The sequence below is a fragment of the Carettochelys insculpta genome, chromosome 31, assembly GCF_033958435.1.
Source record: "Carettochelys insculpta isolate YL-2023 chromosome 31, ASM3395843v1, whole genome shotgun sequence".
In the NCBI taxonomy this organism is placed as follows: Eukaryota; Metazoa; Chordata; order Testudines; family Carettochelyidae; genus Carettochelys; species Carettochelys insculpta.
In genome coordinates, this window is record NC_134167.1 from 12723742 (window position 1) to 12749526 (window position 25785).

At 53.6% G+C, this 25785-nt stretch overlaps 2 protein-coding genes across 17 annotated transcripts in view; both read right to left on the reverse strand.

Moving 5' to 3' along the window:
• Positions 1–2540, reverse strand: part of ELMOD3 (ELMO domain containing 3) — a 168590-nt gene extending 166050 nt beyond the window's left edge. For all 15 annotated transcript variants that reach the window (XR_012642970.1, XR_012642969.1, XR_012642967.1 and 12 more), the window contains exons 1-2: positions 2430–2540; positions 1101–2149 (exon numbers count right to left, since the gene is read on the reverse strand). Coding sequence is in view for 9 of the 15 variants with exons in the window: in XM_074981858.1 (XP_074837959.1) it covers positions 1101–2149; positions 2430–2508 (1128 nt within the window). In the remaining 6 variants the exon portion in view is untranslated. The remainder of the gene's footprint in view (positions 1–1100; positions 2150–2429) is intronic.
• A 17135-nt stretch (positions 2541–19675) lies between these two features.
• The window catches only part of TCF7L1 (transcription factor 7 like 1), a 97614-nt gene continuing 91504 nt past the window's right edge, over positions 19676–25785 (reverse strand). For both annotated transcript variants that reach the window (XM_074981617.1, XM_074981616.1), the window contains exons 9-12: positions 25486–25645; positions 23919–24026; positions 22054–22117; positions 19676–20797 (exon numbers count right to left, since the gene is read on the reverse strand). In XM_074981617.1, the coding sequence (XP_074837718.1) occupies positions 20361–20797; positions 22054–22117; positions 23919–24026; positions 25486–25645 (769 nt within the window). In that variant the 3' untranslated portion in view covers positions 19676–20360. The remainder of the gene's footprint in view (positions 20798–22053; positions 22118–23918; positions 24027–25485; positions 25646–25785) is intronic.

The following is a 25785-nucleotide window of genomic DNA, read 5'->3' on the forward strand; positions in this document are numbered from 1 at the left end:
TTGGTCAATTTCACAGTCAGGACTTTAAAAATTGCAAATGTCTTGATTATAGCAATTTAAATATCAAATTTCAGGGTGTTGTAATTGTGATGGTTCTGACCCAAAAGGAAGCAGAGGGAGGGGGTACAAAGTTATCGTAGTGGGGAGTTTGGTTTTACTAATCCTACTTCTGCACTGGTGCTGGCACTGCCTTCAGAGCTGGACAGCTTGAGAGCAGTGACTGCTAGCCAGGAGCTCAGTTCTGAAGTCAAAGTTGCCACCACCAAAAGCGCAGAAGTGAGACTGGCATGGCGAGGTATTGCTACCCTTATTTCACTGCTGCTGCTGCTGGTGGTGAGGTACAATCTTCAGAGCTGGACATCCAGCCAGCAGCTGCCACTCTCCAGTCTCCACTGAAGGCGCTACTGCCAGGATAACACTCAGGAAGTTCTACTAGGAAACCTCAGTGCAGAAAGATCTTCAGGTAGTCTAAACCATGTATTTGTGCCAGCCTGAAGCAGCACCTTTAACCTACTGTAATAAACAGCAGATCAGTCCTGTACCACCTTTTCTTAGCATCTAAAGGAATGTTCATACAGTGCTGAGAAGCAAAGAAGCAGTTAACAGGAAAAAGCATCTTAATTGCTACTCCGCTCATTCTCTGCAACCCCAGTTTCACACCTCTCAGCTGGAGATGACCATCTGAGCGTGAGACTGCAGGATTTTCAAAAAGACTTATAACCCTTCCCTGGGTATAACATTCTTGTTGCTCATTCCAACAGGACTTGAACTTTGGACAAAACCCCCAGGTAGTGTTTTATGACCCAATGAATGTATCAGCAAATCAAAAGAATCCAAACAAGAGAAAAGCCTAAGATAGGTCAGCATATTGAAAAGTTTTCCTCCACCTCTATCTGAAGCATAGGCCCACGAATGGGGAAAGGAAGAACCTGAGCAACAAAACACTTTGAAATTTTAGCTCAAAAATTCAAAACCCTTCCTAGCCGTATGAGAAGGAAGCACCAGTTTCCTGCTTGTGACTGCACTGGTCTAACTGCAAAGAAAGAAATCTCACTTATCAACCATTGAAGCAGACAATGCTCCCCCCTAGAAGAGCTCACCTTCCGCTTATTGTGATAAGCAATGTACAAGACAGCGACAATAATAGCTGTAGTCACCAGGTATGCAAAGAAGTGGCTATTTTCGGATTCATCTTTGGCAGGAGCATTATCATCTCTCCCCTCACCAGCTCCGGCAGCTTCATCTGTCTTCTCCTCATGAGAATAGCTTCCAGGGACCATCCTCTCATCACCAGCCTCGTCGCTGGTGCCACCTCTGTCTACCTTCCCCTCAATAACCTGGACATACTGGTCATCAGGTACCAGCTTGTCATCAGGTGCTGGGTCCTTGTCCGTCTGGTCTTTGGGAACAGGTGGGTTCTGGGGGGCAGCAACCATGTCCTTGTCCATCTGGTCTTTGGGAACAGGTGGGTTCTGGGGGGCAGCAACCTTGTCCTTGTCCGTCTGGTCTTTGGGAACAGGTGGGTTCTGGGGGGCAGCAACCTTGTCCTTGTCCGTCTGGTCTTTGGGGTCAGGTGGGTTCTGGGGGGCAGCAACCGTGTCCTTGTCCGTCTGGTCTTTGGGGTCAGGTGGGTTCTGGGGGGCAGCAACCTTGTCCTTGTCCGTCTGGTCTTTGGGGTCAGGTGGGTTCTGGGGGGCAGCAACCTTGTCCTTGTCCGTCTGGTCTTTGGGGTCAGGTGGGTTCTGGGGGGCAGCAACCTTGTCCTTGTCCGTCTGGTCTTTGAGAACAGGTAGGTTCTGGGGGGCAGCAACCTTGTCCTTGTCCGTCTGGTCTTTGGGGTCAGGTGGGTTCTGGGGGGCAGCAACCTTGTCCTTGTCCGTCTGGTCTTTGGGGTCAGGTGGGCTCTGGGGGGCAGCAACCGTGTCCTTGTCCATCTGGTCTTTGGGGTCAGGTGGGTTCTGGGGGGCAGCAACCTTGTCCTTGTCCGTCTGGTCTTTGGGGTCAGGTGGGTTCTGGGGGGCAGCAACCTTGTTCTTTGGTGTCTTGTGTTCGGGGGCAGGTGGGTTCTGGGAAAGAATATCCTTGTCTCTCGGGCCTGTGGCCGGACCTGGGATGCTGCTGGAACTTGGAGAGCCGGAGTGTGCTGGACCTGCCAACAGTGCACACGCACATCAGAGCCGCTGCTCACCACGGTACTTGGAGCACCAACCCCCACAGCTCCCCTTCCGCCGCCCGCCCCCAGCATCCCGCCCCCGGGAGCCCAACAGACGGTTTGCCAAGGGCGCCCTGGAAGAGACAAGTCCCAGAACCCAGCTCCCAACGTCGCCGTCCCCCCCACCCCAACAAGGGGACACCCCCGCAGCGACTGCGCCCCCCAACATGCCCCCCCCATAACGGCCGCCGGAGAGCAGCCCGAGCGGGTTACCCACCACTGGAGTCCACCACCCACGGCGCCGCCATCACCGTCGCCAGCAGCAGCCAGCGCACGGCTCCACGAGCCAGCGCCATGGTGACCGTGAGAGTTCGTTCCGCTTCCGGGAGCGGCCGGGAAACCGAGCCGCTCACTTCCGGCGCCTGCCCCAAGAGCGCGCGGGACCGGCGCTCTCGCGAGACTGTGGGCCGAAAGGGGAGGGGCTGGAGGGAGGACAGCAGTGGTTCAGGTGGGGCATGGTTAGAAGCAGAGGGGCTGCGCTTACGTTTGCACTCCTGTTTGCAAAGAGGCATGCAAATGAGGACAAATGCAAATGCAAATGAGGTGCAGATTTGCATGGCTGGCACCTCATTTGCATAGTCTTTCAAAAGAAGAAAAGCAGTGTACAGGTGGCTCTTTCAACAGTAAATCCCACCTTCGAAAGACCCCTTGGAAAGCTTCCCATCAAAAAGGGAGGAAGGGTTTGTGGATCAGGAGTGGTTTTGGGCACAAAACAGACATAAAAACGCTCCTGATCCACATACCTGCTAGCCGGCATTTTAATGGAGTGGGCCGTGCTGTTAATGACCTGAAAGTCTGTGTTTCACTGAAAAGGAGCTTTCACAGCCGTTTGGAAAGAGAGGCTGCGGAACTCTCTTTTATATTCAAATTTGACACATTAACACGTGGTTTGAACCGAGATTGGAATTTTCTGGGTCACTACAGGGGCTCGTTTGCATATTTGACAATCTGATGCTTGACTTCCCACCCCCCGCCGCTCTTCTCTCTGATTTGCTCACCTTGATCGCTTTTTTTTCTGATTTGTCCACCTTGATTACCGTTTTTGGTTCCCTGCGCCTTAAATATTGAGTATGTTCTGGTCTGGCTACGGTCTGAAGAAGTGGGTCTGTCCCAGGAAAGCTCACCTAATAAATTATTTTGTTAGTCTTTAGAGTGCTACTTGACTGCCTTTTTTGTTTTGATAGCAGATAGACTAGCACCGCTTTCTCTCTGTTACTAGATCAAGTAAGATGTCATTTTATGCCAGCATAGTTCTCTTGCTACAATCTCTTGTGTGGATACAGTCAGATTAGAATAGAAATGCCTTATCACAACAAAGCTAATTTGCCTGCCTGTGCAGAAAAAGCTATAATACAGGTTCAACTGCTCTTGTCCAGTGTCCTTAGCACCTGATGGGTTCTGGCCGAGAGAATATGCTGCACGATGGGAAGGCAATATGTTCTAGCACATTACCAACACTTCCACTGCTTGCTGGGCTCTGATGAAGTGTGTCTTTGCCCACAGAAGCTTATGCTCCTAGTCATCTGTTAGTCTATAACGTTGCATAGGCCTTCTGGTTATTTAGGGGTAGATTAGAGCTAAAGAACAGCCCAGAACACTGTGGCTACGTCTACACTAGCCCCAAACTTCGAAATGGCCACGCAAATGGCCATTTCGAAGTTTACTAATGAAGCGCGGAAATGCATATTCAGCGCTTCATTAGCATGCGGGCGGCCGCGGCGCTTCGAAATTGACGCAGCTCGCCGCTGCACGGCTCGTCCCGACGGGGCTCCTTTTCGAAAGGACCCCACCGACTTCAAAGTCCCCTTATTCCCATCTGCTCATGGGAATAAGGGGACTTCGAAGTAGGCGGGCTCCTTTCAAAAAGGAGCCCCGTCGGGACGAGCCGGCGAGCTGCGTCAATTTCGACGTGCCGCGGCCGCCCGCATGCTAATGAAGTGCTGAATATGCATTTCCGAGCTTCATTAGTAAACTTCAAAATGGCCATTTGCGTGGCCATTTTGAAGTTTGGGGCTAGTGTAGACACGGCCTGAGAGCCAGGACTGGTGGCTGGAAACAAACTTTATGGGGCCATGGGAAACTTGGCCACACCCATGATAAGTGGTTATCCGGCTAACTAAAATCATGCGGGATTACGGAATTTACTGAACAAGAGCATTTCGGATTAGAGAGGTTCAACCTGTATGATAAAGCATTTTAATATCTGCATAACTTTGTCTACATTAGGCTCATGGCACTGCTTTAACTATACTGATGTAGTTAAATGGGTACAATGTTTATGCATAGGTAAGTTTTAAGGTATGCATCCATGAGATAGTGTTAGCAGGGACATCTTCCACACCTGCTCAGCAGCAGATAACACAGTCTCTTCTCATTACAACGCTTTTCAATGAGCTAAGTGCCAGGATCAACCTGAGCTATAACTGTGTGGTGAATTGGGCATGACGAGGCAAACTGAGGGGCACAAAACAGGGAGGAAGTGAAGGAGGAAACAGTATTGTATGGAGAAATCTCTTTATTAATGTTACAGCAACGAAGGGTCCTGTGGCACCTTATAGACTAACAGAAAAGTTTGGAGCATGAGCTTTCGTGAGCACAGACTCACTACATCAGATGCTGGTGAGCATCTGATGAAGTGAATCTGTGCTCACGAAAGCTCATGCTCAAAACTTTTCTGTTAGTCTATAAGGTGCCACAGGACCCTTTGTTGCTGTTACAGATCCCGACTAACAGGGCTACCCCTCTGATACTTTATTAATGTTGAATGCTAAGTTTAAACCAATTTTCTGCTTATTGAGTGGTCAAACGCGCCATCTAATGGTCATATTTAGTCTCCGGTACTTGAGCTGTGTGAGGAACCACAAAACAGCTCCATCTTGTGGCCCAAGCACACTTTTACTTATCATATTACAGTGATGGCTAAGGGCCAAGCAGCTTGGCAAAGAGTCTCTGCCCCAAAGAGCTTGCTGTGGAAATAGTCAAGGCAGACACAGTGGGTATGTCTACGCACAAAACGTGTTCTTTCAAAAAGAACTCAAAAGAACGTGGCACTCCTTTCAAAGTCGCTCTTCCTTTCCCATTTCAGGAAGAGTGCCCCCTTTCAAAAGAAAACGTGTGTAGAAGCGCCGCAGGTCCTCTTATTTTCAAAAGAGCAGTCCTCATAGAGCCTGATGTTTCCATCCCTGCTTAGTTTAACTGGCTGCATTAAAGCACTAGAAGTCAGGAGAAACTAAAATTTCACGCGATGGGTATGCTGCTCTACAGACTGCACTTTTGAGGATAAATATTATGCTTACATTTCAGTTGATTTAGTAATAAGAAGGGAAACAAATTTCCAGTAACACTGTTCTGAGACACTTTTGCACTTTTATGTCTGATTTTTGTAAGCAAGTAGTTTGTAAATCAGGGGAAACCTGGCGGCACGCACTCAATCTCCTGAAAGGGGTACTATAATCTGGGAAGTCTGAACGCCACAGGTCTAGCGATAGTCCTTCTTCAGTGCAGGGACAGGCCATGATTTCTAAGAAAGTGGATGTTATCTAGGGTCACCGGTGCTGTTCAATAAACATCAGACAAAAAATTACCAAAGGGAAACAAGTGCTCTGGTAGGTCTCAAAGACTGGCCTGATGTCACCTCATGTTCTCTATTCTAAACACAGTCTAAGGCGTGGTCTCCGTTAATCACCATCCACATATGACTGTTTGGCCTGTAGAGGTTGGCTTCAGTAAATACATTTTCAGAATAATGTGGCTAGTTCACGACACCGTCTGCTGCTTCAGAACTGAAAGGACAACACAGGTCTGGGGGAATCTTCATCCATTAGTGGAAGAGATGAATCTCCTGCTCTTCTGCTGTTGTCAGCATCAGAGACATTTGCTCTGGGAGGTCACCAGAAAGGATGGATTAGACAAATTTTTTGGACCTAAATTATTGCTTCATTGCACTAGAAAAACCAAACAAATGAAAACTCAGCCCTGAATTCATTTATGAATAACTGATTGTTTCCACAGTATGACTTCACCTGGGCCTCCAGCCTCTGCGGTGTGGAGGGAGAAGAGAGAGGGTAGACAGGGGCACATTCTGCAGTGTTTATTTGAAAGATTTCTAGCACTTCAAGCTTTGTGCATGACTTCATTAGGATCAGCTGCAAAGTGGAACGCTAATTTTCTGCCTTTTTATTATGGAGAAAGAACTGCTGATGCTCCGAGAGGAGCTAGGTCAAGAGGAAGATTCATTGGTCTGATTCACAGATGTGAATGTAACAGAAGCATCCCCAGAAAAACTTTCAATACCTAAATACAAGCTAAATATGAGTCAACAGTGTGATGCTGTTGCAAAAAAAAGCAAACATGATTCTGGGATGCATTAACAGGTGTGTTGTGAACAAGACATGAGAAGTCATTCTTCTGTTCTACTCTGCGCTGGTTAGGCCTCAGCTGGAGTATTGTGTCCAGTTCTGGGCACCGCAGTTCAAAAAAGATGTGGAGAAACTAGAGAGGGTCCAGAAAAGAGCAACAAGAATGATCAAAGGTCTAGAGAACATGACCTATGAATCAGAGAGGTGGCCATGTTAGTCTGTAGCTTCAAGAACAACAAGAAGTCTTGTGGCACCTTATAGACTAACAGATATGTTGGAGCATAAAAATATGCTCCGATATGCTTACGCTTCAAACTATCTGTTAGTCCATAAGGTGCCACAAGACTTCTTGATGACCTGTGAAGAAAGGCTGAAAGAATTGGGCTTGTTTAGTTTGGAAAAAAGAAGATTGAGGGGGGACATGATAGCGGTTTTCAGGTATTTAAAAGGGAGCCATAAGGAGGAAGGAGAAAACTTGTTCTTTTTGGCCTCTGAGGATAGAACAAGGAGCAACGGGCTTAAACTGCAGCAAGGGAGGTTTAGGTTGGACATTAGGAAAAAGTTCCTAACTGTCAGGGTGCTCAAACACGGGAATAAATTGCCAAGGGAGGTTCTGGAATCTCCATCGCTGGAGATATTCAAGAACAGGTTAGATAAGTGTCTATCAGGGGTGGTCTAGACAGTACTTGGTCCTGCCATGAGGGCAGGGGGCTGGACTTGATGACCTCTCAAGGTCCCTTCCAGTCCTAGTGTTCTATGATTCTAAATGCAACTTCGGCTCTTCCAAGAGTCTGAGCAAAATTGTGGAGGAGGGTATGACCCTGTTAGAGGAAGCGTCAGCTCCTGCTAAGGCCTGTAACCGCCACTCACGAATAAGCACAGCTGGAAACCAGTCGGCTCACCTGTGTGTTAGCCTGGACAGAACAGCCCTTAGTTTGATAAGAAAGTGCTCGGCCTTTGTGAAATGTTTGCAGGATTCTCTGTGTTGTAATCTCACCTAACACCTGCACCCCCTGTTGTAAGGGAATACCGACTGGCTGCGCTTTAAACCTCTGTAATTGCACCAGTCAGACAGGAAAAGAGGCAATCCTGAATGTAAAGGCTGACTTGGGTCCTGTGCACAGGAAGGCCCATTACAACCTAATGAAAAATTTTGTTGCTGGCGCTCCCCACACCCAGGAGGGGACGTCCCATTAGCTTGAATTCTAGGGGAAGATAAAATGAGGAGGGCTGTATTTCTATGCTGCTTCAACTTGAAGAGGGCCAGATTTCTGAGGCCAGGTCCGCACTAGACCTGAAAGTAGGGGGACCATCTGTTCTGTTTTTTCTCTCGCATTGGCCCTTTTTTAAGCTTTCTCACAGGCATCCCCCTTTTTTGTTTTAAGAAAACGGGCAAATTGTCCCGTATTTTGCAGGGCTCCTGTACCCCGGCACCTATTGTCTCAGGGCTGCAGCCCCCTCTGCCAGAGAACTCCTCCACATGGCAGCTGCCCTGTTGCTTGATGCCCTGCACCTTGGGGCAACAGCTCCTGCTGCAGGGGAGCTCCTCTGCCCCACGGAGTGGATGCCTCATTCCCCGGAGTCCCACACCTAAGGGAGCCCCATCACCAGGTGGATGCTTCATTCCCCAGCATCCTGCATCTCAGGGAGTCAGCTCCTCTACTGCCAGGGAGCCCTGCCTGCTGCAAGGAGTTGTGGAACCCCCATCCTCTGCTCCTGCTCATCGCGAGGCTGCAGCATCTCCCAGCGCTGAGAAGCCCTGACACGGGACCGCAGATCCCCATGCCTGGAGGCCGGTGTCCCACATTTGCCGTAGAGCAATGTGGTCACCCTACCCGAAAGCCGAGCCTAGACACACAATTCCAGCTGCAATAGTTGTGTAGCTGGAATGGACATATCGAGGATCAACTTACCTGTCCGTCTGCACCCACTGACCCCTCTTACGCCTTGCGAGAATGAGGAGCACCAGCGTCCACTGTCCTTGATAGTTTAATTTCGCTCATCCCCACTAGGCACAAAAAAAATCAAACTCCACAAGACCCACCCTGACCGGTCTTAAATAATCTTTATTACAGGACAGGCAACAAGCAAGCGTAGTGGATAAAGGTAAACTAGGGGATGAACTGATTCCCTGGTGCTGTTATGGACCCGGGGCCCCGCCACATTTCTACAGGCTGGGGATTGGGGGGGGGGGCGACTGGCTAGGCGGCAGCTGTGCAGAAAAGACCTGGGGATTACAGTGGATGAGAAGCTGGATACGAGCCAGCAGTGTGCCCTGGTAGCCAAGAAGACTAACAGCATCTTGGGCTGCATTCGCAGGAGCACTGCCAGCAGATTGAGGGAAGTGATTATTCCCCCCCCCGTTCTGCACTGTTGAGGAGTATTGTGTCCAAGTTGTGCCCCCGCCCCTTGCACACAGAAAGGCTGTGGACAAATTGGAGAGAATCCAGCAGAGGACAACAAAAATGCGTAGGGGGCTGGAGCACATGATCTGTGAGGAGAGGCTGAGGGAATTGGGCTTATTTAGTCTGCAGAAGAGAAGAGTGAGGGGGGATTTGACAGCAGCCTTCGGCTACCTGAAGTGCGGCTCTAAAGAGGATGGAGAGAAGCTGCTTTCAGTCGCGAGGGACAGCAGAACAAGGAGCAATGGTTTCAAGTCGCAGTGCAGGAGATTGAGGCTGGATGTTAGCAGAAAAAAAGAAAACTATTTCCGCAGGAGGATGGTGAAACACTGGAATGCATTACTAGGGAGGTGGTGGAATCTCCATCCCTGGAGGTTTTTAAGTCCCAGCTTGACAAAGCCCTGGCTGAGATGATTTAGTTGGGAGTGCCCCTGGTTTGAGCAGGGGGTTGGATTTGAAGACCTCCTGAGGTCCCTTCCAACTCTATGATTCTATGAAACCTAAGTGGTAAGTGAGCACATGAGCACCCGCATTTATAGGGTCGTCCTCAACCTAAAGGAAGATGTTACTGAACCCCGGGAATATGCTAGAACTCTATAAAATCAGGAAAGGTGTGGGAAAAGTGAAGAAAAAAGTTACCGATCACTTTCGAGAACACAAAAACCAGGGCCCCCCCATGAAACTGTCAGCAGGTTTAATACAAACAAGCAGAAGTACTTTTTTCCATGCAGTTAACCTGTGAAACTTATTGCCACGGGCTGTTGTGGAAGCCAAAATTACAGCTGGGCTAGAAGAACAAGATAATTGTGCCATGGTTAACAGGTTTTTACCTTGTCACCCAGATAAAACTTTGGGTTCCAGCAGCTCCATGTGCTGTCTGGCCTCAGGCAGCTTCCCCGGCCTGGAGGACACTGCAGGCTTTCCCATTTGCTCTGGCTCCCGTTTGGGTTTCCCTGCCTGGGCAGATGAGCTTTATTCCTAGTTCAGGCTCCTTTGGTGCGGCCTTTCACCTCAAAGCTCTGGCAAGCCTTTAATTAGGCCCAGGTGCTCCTTCATTAATGAACTGCCTTCCAGCTGCTGTGACGTCCCCTTGTACACAACAGAAAATGAGGTCCTGAATCTAAGGCCCAGATCCCTAACGGCAGGGAGGGGTTGCTCCATTCACTGCTGCAATGCCTTGGTGGCTCAGCAGAACCCTCCGCCTGGAGCTAGGTTCATGGGCTCTGCATACGCTGCTTAGGGAGACCTGGGCACCCCAGGAAGGGTGTTTAGAAGCTGGCCAGCTGAGCAGGGAAATGAGCAAGGTGCCAAGAAGAGGAGTCGGGCAGGGAGGTATCAAAGCAGCTGACCCGACGATGACAGGTGGGAGATCCACTTGGAGGGGTCACAGCAATGGGGCGATCCTCCTGGTTTCCTTTTGGTGACCCGTGGAACTCTGTGAGTGCCCTAGGGGCGGCCAGCCCTGGTGTGAGCGTGCTGTAAACCAGGCTCCCTGACCAGGCTAGGCTTGATTGGCCATAATTGGAGAGGAGAAGCTCACAGGGGAGATGATAAAAGCTCCACCTTGTAAGAAGCCTCTGAATCCACCCTCACCCGCTTTGCCAGTCCCCTTCCCCCAGGGAAGCGTGAAAGATCAAAAGGAGAAACAATTAGCAAATGGATGAATTTAATGATGCTAATTAACATGTATTCCGTGTCGCCTCTGCCTCCGCCCCAGCTGCTCCAGTCGGCAAGCAGCAATCCAGTAGCACCAGCCAGGCCCTGGAGCTGGGAGCTGGGACACAGGACATCTGGCGGCCCACCACCCCGCTTTGCACAAAAGGCAGGTTCAGGGAGGACTTCTTTTCATTTTGTGCCATTAGCTGGGTACGTGCGGGAGCGACTCGTCAGCTCTGCCTCAGCAGGGGCCTGCTGGGAGCTCATTAGGCATTTCAATTAGCAAACTGCCCTTGCAGAGGGGGAGGAAGGTGGCTGTTTGATCAATTAGCCATGGGAGTGGAGGTGGTAGAGGTAAACCCTCCGACCAGCAGCAACCGCTCACATGCGACCCTGCTCACCAGGGCTTAGAACAAACCCTCCACTGGCTTTTAATGAGACACCGGCTGGCTCTCAGAGCTGGGCACCAGAGCAAATTACAGCAAACACCTGGTCAGCGAGGAAGGGCAGTAAAATGAAGCATAGCCCGATTGGCCAGTTCTTAGCTGCTCGGAGGTATTTCAGCCCCTCGCGACATTTAGAGTCAGTCAGTGCTGGTGCCTGCACCGTGAGGGCCTGGGCCTACATGCTGAGTAGTCAAGGTCCATATTCCACGGAACAGAACCCCCTTTTCCTGTCTCTTCCCTGAGGGCCGGCTTGTGCCACGCCCGTTCTCGCAGGGGTTTGGGTGCAACTAAGGGCTGGGGTGTGGTGCAGACGTGCGGGGGGGGACTCTAAGCTGAGGCAGGAGATTTGGGGGCAGCAGGGGGTGAGGGGTTGCGACAGCACCGCCCCACAGCTCCCAGGAAGCAGCAGCCAGGTCCCTGCAACCTCTCAGGCTGCGGAGTCCAGTTCGTTCACCAGTTGCCAAATGTGGCGAACAGGACACCGCGAAGCGGTAAATACGGCTCTCGGGCCGCCTGCGACTATTGGAGCCTTTAAACACAGCTCCTCCTCAGGAGTGCATGTGGGGAGAGTCGGCCGCCTGCTCCAGGCATGTGCCCTACCGCTTGGGGGGAGAAGTGCGTGGTGGCCCCCGTGGCTCTGGTGAGCTGCTGGCATTAAATTAGAATGGGGTGCTCCTTCGCACCCACATAAAACTGGCTCTGGGGGAGGGGAGGACATTTATTTAGACGGGCGGGGGGGCAAATGTGGCGAATCTGGAAAGACGACAACGTGTGGCCATCTTTGAATTCCTACTGGACACTGCTGCTCCACGTGCCGCCCATGCACCCGTAGGCACCACCTCTACAGCTCTCATTGGTTGCAGTTCCTAGCCAATGGGAGCTGCAGAGCTGAGACTTCAGGCAGGCCAGCATGTGGAACCTCCCTGCACCTAGGGGCCACAGAGGCCTGGCAGCTGCTTCCAGGAGCCGCACGGAGCCAGGCAGGTGGGGAGCCTGCCTTCACGCCAGGCCCCTGCTGCACTGTCAACCAGACTTTTAACAGCCCCGTCAGTGGTGTCAGCCGCAGCCACCATGGTCCCCTGTCGACTGGGTGTTCAGACATAAAACCAGGCAACCACCCCAATCCAAGGCAGCTGCAATGGGTGGAGGAGGAGGTGTCTTGCCTGCTGTGTGATTGGTGGCGTTAGCCACCCTGTGCATTAGCAATGGCTGTTGTCTGCTCTCCCAGATCAGCGTGGGCCGGGTTTCCATCTGGGTCTCCATCGCTGCAGCCTCACTTACACCCGTAGTAAGCCTGAGGTGCATACGCCTCGTTTTTATACTGGGTTGCCACATCCTTGCCCTGCCCCATTTCCATTCCCCATCACCCAGCTCCCAATTCCCCTCCCATTCTTAAAGGCACCGCTCAACAGCCTCCCCTTCTTCTAGCCACAATCGGCACCACAGAGGTTGCTCACACGGAAAATGATGTATTTTACATCATCTCGTACTAAGTAATAATTAGGAATACAGTAAACTCTGTCATATCCAGCAGCCCCGGGACTGGGAGGTTGCTAGATATTTAAATACTCCAGATAACAGAGAGGTAGACCTAACAATGCATAATACTAAAGAAAACAAGACCAGATATTAAGAAACAAACAAAAATGGGTGCAGAGTGCGTTATTTACCAGCAATGGCAATATTGTATGCTGTACACGTATACGGGATTTGCTGGGTTTATTTGTATTTCCTTTCACTGTCCTGTTGTTAAAGAAAACGTAGCTGAAGTTTACTGCCGGTTAACATGCCGGTTATGTTACGTTCTGGTTGATAGAATGCCGGCTGTGAAAGATTTTACTGTACCCAGCTCTTGTCATCAGCAGCTCAAAGTGCTATTTGGGAAAAGTGAGGCACCGGGAGGTGAAATGACTTTGCCTGAGGCAGCGCTCAGGCCAGAGACGAGATTAGAACCTAAGTCTTGTCAGCCCCAGCCTAGCCCAGCGCTGTAGTTACTAGGCCACGCAACTTAGCAGCTGGTGAGCAGCCTGCACTGAGCTGCTCAGACTGTTTTCTGCGGCTCCCCGGTGAGCCCTCCACAGCCCAGTCTGAGCATGGGGCAGCTGCATCTCTCTCTGTTGTGATGGGCTCCTGGCTGTGTGCGGGAGGCAACTGGCGATTCAGTTCCCGCAGCCAACCCTGGAGTTTTGTGCCAACACTGAAGTGGTGTGAGGTTCTCCGAACCTCAGCCAAGAAATGCATTCAGTGTGATTACCACAGGTGCGCAGCCACCTGGGCTGCAAACAGGTGGGAACGCCAAGAACCAAAGGGCATGATTATAAGGCTGACCCCCACCTGCCCCCTCCCTAGTATGTGCTGCCAGCCCTCCTGTAAATTGCCGGCACCAGGTCTCGGAATGGATTTTGGGTGATGCGTCTATCATGAGCTTCTGGCTGGAATTTCTTAGCAGCTGGAAAAAGCTGATTCCTGCATGCAGGGCCCCTTCCAGCCACCAGCGCCACTGGCACACCTCTCTTGCGGCTCCCTTCACGCTGGCCATGTGGCAGGTGAGGGTTGCATTCTGTGCCTTGCTGCGTTTTCACTCTCAGCTCACTGGGCCGGATGGGATTGCTGTACAGGCAGAAGCAACGGGCTATGTAATAAAAGAGCAGCCTGCAGAAAGGATGCCGTCCAGGACCTGTTTCTTACTTCAGCTATTCCTGCTTTTAGCCGTATCTAACCCTTCCCAGCACCCCCCGCCCACATAAGCGTGGGTCTGGTTTTCTTACAGCAGGAAAGGCATGTGCCAGAACTCACTCTGGGATGCAGGGACTGACAGCGAAACCTCAGGCCCCTTGGGCCAGAGACCACCTTGGAAATTTCTGAAGAACCCTGGCAACTGGAAGAGAAGAGGTCACAATGCCTGGCTGCTTTGCCTGTCCCAGGTAGTCAGCTAAGGACGTCCTAAAGTGAAGCAAGTTCAGCTTTCTTTTGCTCACTTGCTGGTGCTTCCTTCCCGCTCCCTCCCAGGTGCGTGCCTAAGTGGTGCAGCGGTCTCATGGCAGAAAGATACTTCTGAACAGGGCAGTTCTGCAGCATCTTCTAAAGAGGCTCAGACTGTGGCTTCCTCCGACCTCCTCACAGAGCTCGTTCTTCAGCTGAATCCCCTTCACATAACATCCTTTGTCTCCTGCGTGATCAGGGCATGTTGGGCGCAAGAAGGAACAACTTCCCCTGCTCAGAGGCAAATGAGTTGCTACAGCACCATAGTGGTTTTCCAACCCACCTAATTCATTTGCAAGTAACACAGCAACGACTAAACCATTTAAATTGCATTCAGTGATTCCAATTACTTCCAGGCAGGACTATTCATGCATTTTCTCCCTCACTACGTCTGAGTGCTGTCTGTGTGGATTCCTGCTGTCATTAACGTGTGCAGCCTCAGAACCGGCTGGGCACCACTTTTCCATCTCCTCGAGCCAGCTCTACCGAAGCCTCCTTGGGAAGGTTATCCCCAGTTAGCAATCATTCCTTTGGCTGCCTCCCACTAGCTGTATCCGTGCAAACGTCTCCCGTCCCCTTTGTTTAAGCAAGCAGCCTTTTCCATAAACAAGGGGGAAAAAAAATCAAATGCGGCTTCATTGGGATGGTTCATATTTGATACAAAACCAAGGTGTATTTAACCCTTTAAACAGCAGCACCATGCAGGAGAGGCCTAGATCCTGTTGAATCCTAGAAGACGTAGTTCAACCAAAGAGTCTTGCCTTCAGTGGAGAAGGGGGACAGGAGATACCTGAGCTGCCCATGAGAGGTTTGGGAGAGGTAGCCATGTTAGCCTGCTTCATCAAACACGCCAAATGTATTAGAGTCTGAGCTTGCGTGAGATACAGCTGGCTTCCTCAGATGTTTGAGGCCAGAGAAAGGCAGGGATACGGAAATGAGCATGTAACATCAGTGCTAGTTAAATCGGGGCGGATGAGGCTCACCTCCAGCAGCGATGAGAAGGTGAGATTCAACGGAAGGGAAAATCACGTAGTCGTCGGACCCGTTTTGATGGTGTAAAATTCACACTGGACTCCCAGCTCAGCAGTTTCGTGGGTTTTGGAGTTACTGTGCTTCAGAAGAGCGGCTTGCAAGTTGTGTCCAGAGAGGTCAAAGTGTTTTGCCACTGGCTTGTGTAGGTTATTGTTTTTGGTGTCTGATTTGTGTCCTTTTATTCTTTTGCATGGAGACAGTCCGGTCTGTCCAGTGGAGACCTGCTGGCGCACGATGGTATATCTGCCATGTGCAGGTGAAGGAGCCTTCATAAATATTTCAAGCTTTGTTCCCCTATCATGCAGTGTGGTGGTCACCAAGCCCTGCATCCCATCCGCAGTCAGATGTGACTCTCAGTTGGCGGGGAGAACAGTGACACACTTGTCAGCACAGAAACCAGAATCCACCAGTACCGTTCATTTTGGGGGGGGGGGTCCCCAAGCCGGGCCCTGGCCCTCTTTCTTCCCTCTCCAGCCAGACCAGACCAGACTGCCCCACTCCCCAGCCCAGTTCCACTTCAAACCAGCCAGACCCCTCCTCCCGCCTTTGTTCTGCTTCCCTGGGAAGAAAGGTGCCACCTAGTTGCCTAGGTTACAAAAGAGCAGAGAGGATCATTGCCTACATGTCAGGAGTCATCACACTGAAACTCCCCTCACCACTATGCATTAAGCTGTGCCCAGGGAAACTGAGGCACCCACCTTGGGTTTCTTCAGCGCAGTAGGAAACACATGCAACCAAACCAGGGGAACAAATCCTCACACACCCCACTTCATCACATCCCCCCCATGAAAAATGGTCATTTTCCAAGGGCAGCCTTCCACTTAAAAAAAAAAAATCAGCTGAAACCCCAGTTGGGTTTTGCATCCAAAGCCAGTTGTGGCAGAAAACGTCGAACCAGCTCTGTGGCTGGCTTCAGAACGGAGGCTGCACAGTTGCCACAGACAAGACAGGCTTAGCTAAGTAGGCCAGCAGCTCGACCAAATGCGTGTCTGAACAGAGCAGCCCAACAACGAAAGAGTAGAATGTGCAGAGGGGCACGTGGTCCCAGACAGGAGTGGAGCTGGCCTGAAAGCTGGTTTGCCAGTTGCTTTTCCCGTAGCAAGGTATAATCCAAGTCTAACCTCGCTCAGAAGGGCTGCAAAAATACCCGAGCAGATGTTCCTTTTCCGTATGGGAAAATGTCGAGTAAAACAAAGAAATATTCTCCTGCTGCAGTCCAACATCTGTTTGAAGCTGTCTGGCTCTGGTTCAGGCTTTAATTATTCTGACAGGTCTCTTCATGCCTTTAATTTCCCATGAAATCCAATTCAAGCAGCCATTTGTCTGCAGACTGCTCCTCGGGTGGTGAAGAGTAAGAGGGCACATGACCCAGACATGCCTTGCTGGAAATCAGCTTCTTGGGGCAGCCTTAAAAAAAAAGTTTTTCCCCACTACAAAATTATGACCGTTTTCTTTAAAAAGTGCCTTTTTAGCAAGTTATCCTCCCTTCTGGATTTCACCACCATACAGTCCACGAGCAGGATGTCAGCAATTAAGACTCTGTGGCCATGCCAGGCCGCAGGGACATTGGCCTTGTGATGGAATTTCTGTCCCTTTCCAGCAGCAGTGAAGGCGAATCTTTACATTCTTGTACGTTCTGGAAATACTCATCTATTTCAAGGCCAGATCCCAGCCAGGCAGGACTCCCAGGTGAACAATGACATGGCCCAGCGCCAACCTGACGCAGTGCCAGCAGATGGGACCACATCCCTGGGAGCTCAGAGGGGCACAGTGCTTAGCCCAGCAGCTGGCTGACATCTGCTTTCGGGGGCTGGGCCTGCCGGGCAGGCCCCTGTGCTGGGGTGTTGTGGAGTTAACCCTCTATTGGGGAGCACGAAGCTGCAATGGTGCAGGCTTTAGCTTCCAACCTGGAGCACAGAGCCGAGACAATTGGCCTGGATTTTTAGAGGGATTATTCTCTTGTTACCTGTTTTGGTGGGGGGTACATACACATCGAGGAATTGCCACCACCACCGGAAGCTGTAATATCCATGCAGAGTGATCCTGCAGCCAGGAGCTCCAGTCATGGCTGGGAGCTGAACACAGAGATGAGGTGATCCCTCTGCCCAAAACGTCCATCTGGAATCCTCCCCTTTTCTATAGCTTGAGCTGGTAGGGATGTTTGAACAGGAGTCTTCAAGATCAAGAGCAACAGACCAGTCTTGGTATAGAAAGGCCAACAGCATCCGAAAGAGCATACTTGTCTCAAACAGGCTCCTCAGAAATTGGTCACGCTCTCTCCCCTTTTACTTCAGAATGGGGAAAAGAGAGCCCGGACCCTTCTGTGTGTGGAAGGACTTCTGCAGCACCCAGCTGTGGAGAGAAGCCGCTCCCTTGCTCTGCAGCTTCTGGCGAGAACAGATCCCTGGAAGAGGAAGGGGATGGGGAAAGGTGTGATCCATCCTCCCACAATAAATAAATAGGACAACCCAACCCAGAAGCCTGGTGGTATGGAAGCAAGCGTTCAGTTTGGGGCCAGTTTGACGCTAACCAGAATTCACCAGCTAAGTTGCAAGACCTCATGGGCAATGCAGTTTGATTGCCTCCAACTATATTGTTATCTATGGCCTGGGCTCTTTGGCTGGCCTATATCTTCCACGGCGCACCACACATGCCATGGGGGAAACTGGTGCATCATGGGACACGTAGTCTGGCCAAAGACTACGGCCACACCCAAATCCCACCAAGTGCCACTGCTCTTTAGGCTGGTACGGTTTAAAGTCAAACTGACCCATTACAGAAAACCGAAAAATGTGAGCAATATAGAAACTCCCCAGTAGAATATTGCAGTTTGTGTGGCAACTCCATATCCCACCAAAACGCTGTCAGGAAATTGTCAACCCCCTGCTAAGGGTGGGTGAATGGCAAAGGTTGACGAGCACTTGCTGTTCGCCAGCGCTAGCTTCCAAGGCGCTAGGAGGCAATGGCTCATCGCTGCACCTATTACACACTTACCCGACTGGGTTCTTTTGTTTTGTCTTCATGGTGGGTCTGTGGGGTTAAGGCTAGAGGCGAATTTATTCCAGTTTGTGCTGTAAGGCTCCGCTCCCTGTAAAACAGAGGCTGCAGCCATGATTGAGCTAATGGTCCTCTTGGGGCCTTGACTTTGTCATTGCCTGGTTTTCTGTGCTTTTAATTCTGGAAATGTGTTGTACTAAACTAACAGGATTTGACTGTGTGACTGACACCACAGGCTGGCCAGGTGAAATGGGATTCTCTTCTGTAGTTCATTTAAATGCTGCTTTGGTTGTTTCTCCTCAGGGCTGCGACATTTTCTTCTTTCCTCTGCAAATCTTGGGAAAGAGCTGCACCCACAAGGGCTTGGCTACCAGAGAGCTCGTCCTGCTACCCTCAGAATGGAAACCACCCTCCAGCCCATCTGGTCACCTTGCGGAGCAGGGGAGTGCCAGGTGATTTTCTACCTTTGTCTGTCTGTCCAACATGCAGGGCTGTTCCCCGCCAGATCTGAATGCTGGGCTCCAAGAGCTATGGTCACTGCCAAGGAAAGGGGCACCAGCAGCCGTCCTACAAGCCTGCTTGCTACTCCCAGGGGTTTGCAGCTTGACTGGCTGCGGCTGACTCATGGCTGGAGTCTTCCCGTGTCTGCCAGCCCCTGCAGCAGTGCAAGCTTAGCAGGGCTCTTGCGTGGAGAAGCCCAGGCTTTCGGGATATAAAGCAGCTGCAGGCTGGGGTGTAACGTGAATCCAGGCAACACATATATAATCTCTCCGCTTGTAAACTCTTGGTGCCCCTCTGCCAGAGAGCAAGACAGCTATACGCTGGAGAAGGCAGTCTGGCAGAGACCTCCTGGGGATAGGGAGACCACTGGCTGTCCTCGAATGCCGGGAAGCCAGACCATCTCCTCTTCCCCTTGCCTGTCTTTCCACACCAGGTGCTGCTCTGGGTTACTGGAACTAGTTCATAGCAGGTGAGGGGTGGAAGGGAGCTCAAGAGGTCATCTAGTCCAATGCCCGGCTGAAAGCAGGACCAAGCCCACGTAAACCATCAGCCTTGCCGTAAAAACCTCTAAGGACGGAGGTTCCACCACCTCCCTAGATAACCCGTTCCAGAGCTTCACCACCCCCTTAGCGACCATGGCTCCTCGTTCTGTCACCTGTCAGCACGGAGAACAGCTTTTCTCCATCCTCTTTGGAACACGCCCCCTGTGCACGAAGTTGACAGCTGCTATCAAATCGCCCCTCACTCTTCTCTTCTGCAGACTAAACAAGCCCCAGTCCCTCAGCCTCTCCTCACAGGCCATGTGCTCCAGCCCCCTCATCATTTTGTTGCCCTCCGGTGGTCTCTCTCCGGTGGTGGGCCCCCAAAACTGGATGCAGTACTCCAGCGGCGGCCTCAGCAGTGCCGAATACAGGGGAGCAATCAATTCCCTAGATCAGCTGGCAACGTTCTACTCAGGCAGCCCAGTACGCCACTAGCCTTCCTGGCTACAAGGGCCCACTGCTGGCTCACTTCCAGCCAGGGGGGAGAAATGCTGATTGAGACTCCGGTTCCCCAGGGGAGGCTCCACATTGAACACGCTCACACAGCAAGATGCAGCTGCAGTTTTATTTCCTTTTATAAAAACATGATTAGAGGGGGAAAATTTCCCCATAGATTTAACTCCTGTTCCACCCCCATCCCACCACCAAATAATCATGGGAGGAGATGGGGCAGATTGTGCTGGAGACCTCCTGGCACGTCACACTCCCTCCCGGCTGGGGGAAAGGTCTGGGCCCTCTCCAGGGTGGGGGATGTATGCTCCCGGGGAGGGCAAGGGGGAGCTGACCCTTCTCTGGGGCAGGGGCCCGGCGTTTCTATTCTGTGTCAGGGCTGAGCCTCGCCGGGAATGGCTGCTGGTGGGACAGCCCGGCTGGCGGGCGTGTGCTGAGCGAATGGGGCACTGCCAGGCTAGCTGCAGCTACCCAGCAAATGCTGCGGAAAGAGGCTCCGTCTTTGCAAGTCCCCGCGGCCGAGGCAGCGGCGGGAATGAAACTCCAGGCCCTGGCTCGCCCGGGAGTTTTGTTCTTCTTGGGTTTTGTTTCTTTGTCACAAAAACGGTCTTTAACTCGACTACTAGAACCAGCTCCGAGCATAAAGCACCTTCCTCCAGAGTCCGCTTACAAAAGAGTTCCGCGAGGGTCAAATATTGACCAATAACGGTTTGGCGGCTTTTGAATCTCGACTGTGGCTTCAGCAACGTATGGCAGGAGCAGCTGGGGAGGACTGCTCCGCCTTAGTCGGCTGGCTTGGTGACCAGGGAAAGCGGCTGAGACTGCAGCACTGCCAGGGCAGCCTGCGGGGCAGGGATGGCAGCTGGGAAGGAAGGCGGGGAGGCCAGGAGAGCGGTGTGGGTCATAGAGGCAAACGGCACGGGTCTGGAGAGAAGAGGCGATGGGCTGCTGAGCCCGGAGGAGGCGGCAGTGGCCTTACTGGACAGAAAAGCCGTGGAGTGGACAGCCAGCTGGGCCCTAGCTTCTGGCTTGGTGGTGAGGGAGAGGGGCTGGGCTTGTTCGGAGTGGGTGGCAGCGGGGGCAGCAGGCGATGCCAAGGCTGTCGATGGGGTGGCAGGCGAATCCAGCATGCTGCCGTGGGAGGAGGCAGGGCTGTCGCAGGTCTTCTCGATGGGCAGGTACTGCACACATGGCTTTTTGCTCTTGGAGGCTAGAGAGCCTGTCGGGGGCAGAAGAGACATGGGTGAGCCACGCTTCAAAGGGTGGGTGTCGCTCAGATGCCTGGGGCCGAGCCCACGGAGCAGCTGAGCAGCTCTACGGTTCTTCCTCCGTGAATGGCAGAACGTGTTCTGCTGGGTGCATGGGCTGAGGGGCAGAGCGTTGGAGGACTGCCAGCACCAGGGACTAACCTGCCCCCTCACTACCAAGTAGTGAAAAGCCTCATTTTTGGAATCCTAGAACTGGAAGGGACCTTGAGAAGTCATCAGGTTCAGCCCCTGCCCTCACCGCAGCACCAAGCACATTCCAGATGTTTATCCAACCAGCTCTTAAATATCTCCAGCGATGGAGATTCTGCAGCCTCCCTGGGCAACTTATTCCAGGGCTGAACCACCCTGACAGGAACTTTTTCTTAATGTCCAACCTAAACCTCCCTTGCTGCAGTTTAAGCCCATTGCTCCTTGTCCTACTTACAGAGGTTGAGGCGAATAATTTTTCTCCCTCTTCCTCCTAACACTATTTAGGCATATGAAAGCTGCTATCATGTTCCCTTTCAGCCTTCTCTTTTTCAAGCTAAACAAACCCTGTTCTTTTAATCTGCTCTCACAGCTCCGCTTTTCTAGACCTGTAATCATTTGAGTTGCTCTTCTCTGGACCCTTTCCAATTTCTCCACATCCTTCCTACAATGTGGACCCAGGAGAGCCAGCCAGCCCAGGCTGGAAGCAGCACCTCACTTGGGGGGGAAAGGGCTGTGTTGGAACTGGGGTGGGGGTAACCCTACTGTAAAGCCCGAGGTCAGGCCTGAGGCTGCTTACAGCTTGCAGGGAGGGGGGCACTGAACGTTCAGCTCGCCCGTTGCCCCAGGGCAGCCCTCTGAGCTCAGCGACGTGAGGCAGAGCGCGACACACGACTGCTGGCGATTAGCAATGGCGCTGAGGAGCGTGCAGCCGGCCCAGGGACTGTAACAGGCTTTAGCACTTGGTACTGTGCACCTCAGGCGCCTCCCCCGGGGCTCCAGGCTACCGTTTTGCTGAAGCGTCTAAAGGACTTAGGCTCCTGGGGCCCATTGACGTTCAGTGGCCCAGTCCGTCAGGAGCCTTTGAAAATCACGCTCGCTCCCCTGGGTTACGACATGCCAAGCTGGTGAGGCAGCTCAAAGGGCCCACGCCCGGCGGTGAACATCAGCCCCGGGCCTCCTCTCCCCTCCCCTCCCCTCCCCTCCCCAGCAGAGCAGAGGAGGGGGCAGATGTACTCACTCTCCGTGTCCTGGGGCTGCTGCTGCTGGGGCTGCTTCTCTCGCTTTCTCTTCTTCTTTTTGCCCTGGAAAAGAACATTCCCACTTGCAGCCTCTGCGGCCAAGCAGCAAGAACCCTCCCAACCCCTTCCCCCAGGGCAGAGCCCGGCTCCCTGGCTCAGGCACCAACAAAGCAGCCTGCCAGGCGGCAGTGATGTCGGGGAGGGGTGACACTAAGTCAGGCCACGGAGAGCCGCCACCTCCCCAGCCACTCCCGCCCAGCGTGTTCTGCTCTCTGGGGCAGGGCCTGTCGTGTAGGATGGGCACAACCAGCCCAGCACCGCCGTGAATAGACTCTTCTCTGCAGAGGCACGAGGCCACACTGCACTTCTGCAGACCGGGGCTCATCCCAGCCGTTTCCCTGGGCCCTCTGGCTGCCGAGCCAGGAAGGGAGCTTGGCCCAGAAGACCAGCTTGGAGAGGCAGATAAATCAGACGCCCTAGCGTGGAGGGGACCTGGCCTTTTCTGCTTGCCCTCTCTTCTGTATGCAGCGTGTGCTGCTATGGGTCCCTTTCGGATCCCACTGCCCTCGCTCACCCGGCTGGGGCGGGGTACAAGGAGGGTGACTGAAGCCGGTTCACGGGACTGGGGCAAGACCCAATGAACGGCTTTGGAGGCCGGTGTTGCCCACACCAAGGGTGTGTCTCCACGGCGAAGTGACCCGGGAATAACGGCCGCTATTCCGAAATGGCCCTGCGAGAGTCTGCACAGCAAAACCTGCCCTTTCAAAAGAGCGGACGCCTCGTTTTGAGTTCAGTAAACCTCCTTCTACGCCTGTTCCAAAACCGGGGCCCGCCCGACGTGCCCTGTGGGCCGAGCCGGGCGGACGCCCCGATCTAAACCAGTGGAGCGCTACTCCCCTGACGTGCAGCTGCGTGATTTCAGAATAGGCTGCTCTGGAAAACCTCTCCCCGAGCAGCTTGTCCCGAAACGACGCTGCCGAGTCGACCTAGCCCATGAGAACAAGTCCTGCTGGGGCACTCCCAGCCCCAGTCACACGCCGTGCCAGCGTCCCGGTGGAGCCAGCCAGCACTTCCTCCCGGCGCTGAGGCACAGCCACTCCCTGCACGTTTCCTAGGGCTGCATCCTGTTCCAGCGGCGCGCACCCCACCCGGCCCCCAGGGAGAGCTCTCCCACGCCGGCCTCTGGTACCAGCTCTCAGGCCGTCGAACCACCGGCGGCAGGACGGCCGGTGCCTCCCACGCCGTTGTAGGCGATGGATGGCAGATTTCACGACAACCTCTGTGCAGGAGACAGCAGCATCCCCCCCTTCCCCGGTACAGCCCCCTCAGTCCAGCGCCCCGCTCCAGGCGGTCAGCTCCACCCCTTCCTTAGGCCTCTCCCACTTCCGCCTTAATAGTCCGCTCTTCTGTGCTGGAGGGCATGGCCGTATTACCCTGCCCCCACGCCTGTGAGCACCCAGCGGGGCCCTCCGCAGATCTAGCAGCGGGAAGGGTTTCGCCACGACCTAGCCCCACGTGCCGTCGCTGCAGGATGGGGTTAAGCAACATCCAGCTGCGGCAACCCCCAGAGACTGGCTAAGAAGCAGCAGCGAGAGCTGTCCTAGGTGTCTCACTGCAGTGGCCTCATTCTCCATCCGTAGACCCATGAGCCAGGCTCGCCGGGGGTAAGGGTTGCTTCTAGGTAGGCTGCTCTCACTGCAACCTCTGGGCAGGAGACAGCAATGCCCCTGCTTCCCACCAGCCCCCTCTGTACAACCAGCTCGGCCGACCTCCCGCCCGCCAGGCAGCGCCGCCTGCCGAGGAGGGGGTCGTTCCGCGGGACGCTCTCCCTTCCCGCCAGCAGCTGCAGGAGATGGCAACTTACGTAGTTATCCCGCGCAGACCACGTGGGATAGAGCTGGGAATGAAGCTGTCGCTCCTTCCGGGCTAGCTCGTAGTACTTGGCTTGCTCCTCGCGCGACAGCGAATGCCACTGGATAGGAGAAGAGGGAGCCTGAGCCGAGACTTATGGGAGGTGAAACCCCCCGACCAACCCCCCAAGGCTGGGTCCCTTGCCCAAAGGCCAGGTCCCAAAGCTGAGGAAGGGCTCATTTCCCTCACTAGGACCTCTGAGACTTCCGGACCACTGTGCTGCAGCTCTCAGGAGCCGCAGCCCAGGGCTGGGGCGTGGTGTGTAACTCAGAGCAGCCTTTGGGATGCTCTAATTGCCAGCAGCGGCTCACGGCCAAGGACACCTGGAGCACAAAGCGCACAGGCCGTGTCCCCGCAGGGCTGCCCCCAGGCTGACAGTGCAGCTACAGCCGGCTCTGTGGGGTTCACAGGCAGGAGGTGCCCACGCTCCCTGTTTCAGCGCTGCTGCCAATCAGGAGCCCCCATCCCTCCAGCCGGGGTGCTGAGAAAAGAAGCCACCTGCCCTCACTCACTGGCTGGGACCACTCTAGGCAGGATCTCAATGATCAGAGTCCTCCAGAGACTCAGGTCCAGATTTTCCAAGCCTGTAGGTGACAAGGGACACCTGCACCCTGGGGGGCCATTGCAGGGAGGTGCTCAGACACAGCCGGGGCACCAGTCAGAGAGCCTAGCTCGGCGGTAGAGCTGCAGAAAGCCAACGGTGATCCCCTGCTGCAGGCTGCACTCTGATTCGCGCCCCACGCAGCCTTCCCGGCTACGCCCCCGACTCACACGCATCGAAACCCTCGGGGGCAGCAGCTGGGAGGCGGCGTCCAAGGCGGGGTCTAGCGAGCCCAAGACCCTGGCTACGACGAGCAGCAGTGTAGCTCTCCCGCAACCCCCTAGTGCAGAGGTAACCCGCGTGCCTGGGGGTGTGGGCACTTAGACTGCTTACAGGGAGAAAGAACCAAGTGTCCCCTGCAGCCCGAGCTGAGAGCCAGCTGGCGTTGAGCGCCAACCGTGGCGCAGCAGCCCCAGGCACTGGTGCCAAGAGCACACGAGGCAGGAGCTCCGCCCCATCCTCCTCCCCCCGGCAGCCGGGAGCTCGCTGAAAGCCAGGCCACCTGTGGATTAACAAGAGACCAGCTAATGCTGCCCACCACCCCCTCCATGGCCGTATAGGAGTGCAGCTGTTGTAAGTAGAACCATCAGTGACTTCAAAAAGCATCACGGCCCTCGGACCATCCACAGAGGTCAAAGTTCGGCACTCTGCCTCGGAAAGGTTGCTGACCCCTGCTGTAGAGGCTCCTGCACTGAGCTCCAGAGGTCCCAGGATTGAGCCTGCCCGTGGGACATGTGGCCCGGGCCCTCCTGCCACACAGCCTGCCCAGTCCGAGGGAGCCGGCCTGCTTGACGGGTGCTGCACACCTGCAGGAGGGGTTTGCGCCCAGCGCCTGTTCTGGACAGTGTAGGCAAGGTCAGGACTCCCTCTGGGTCAGGCCTAGGGAGTGGGGGGAAGTGGAGAGAGAAGGCGCCTTTACCCTCCGTCCCAGGATCTGGTTGATGGCCGCGCTCTCCTTCAGCGTACACTCCGCCACCACCTTGGCCCTCATCTCCTTCATGTACAACATGAACGCGTTGAGCGGCTTCTTGATGTGGGGCTTCTTCTCCTCCTCCTTCTTCACAGTGACGGGGGATTTCCTGGAACCGGCACCCAGGCCAGCCGACGTCAGCAGTGCCCTGCGGCCCGGCTCCCCCACCTGCCTGCCCAGCGGGCAGCCGTCCTCCTTTGTAACCACCACCAGACACCTCGGCCTCTTGGGATCCGTCCTTGCCCCTCA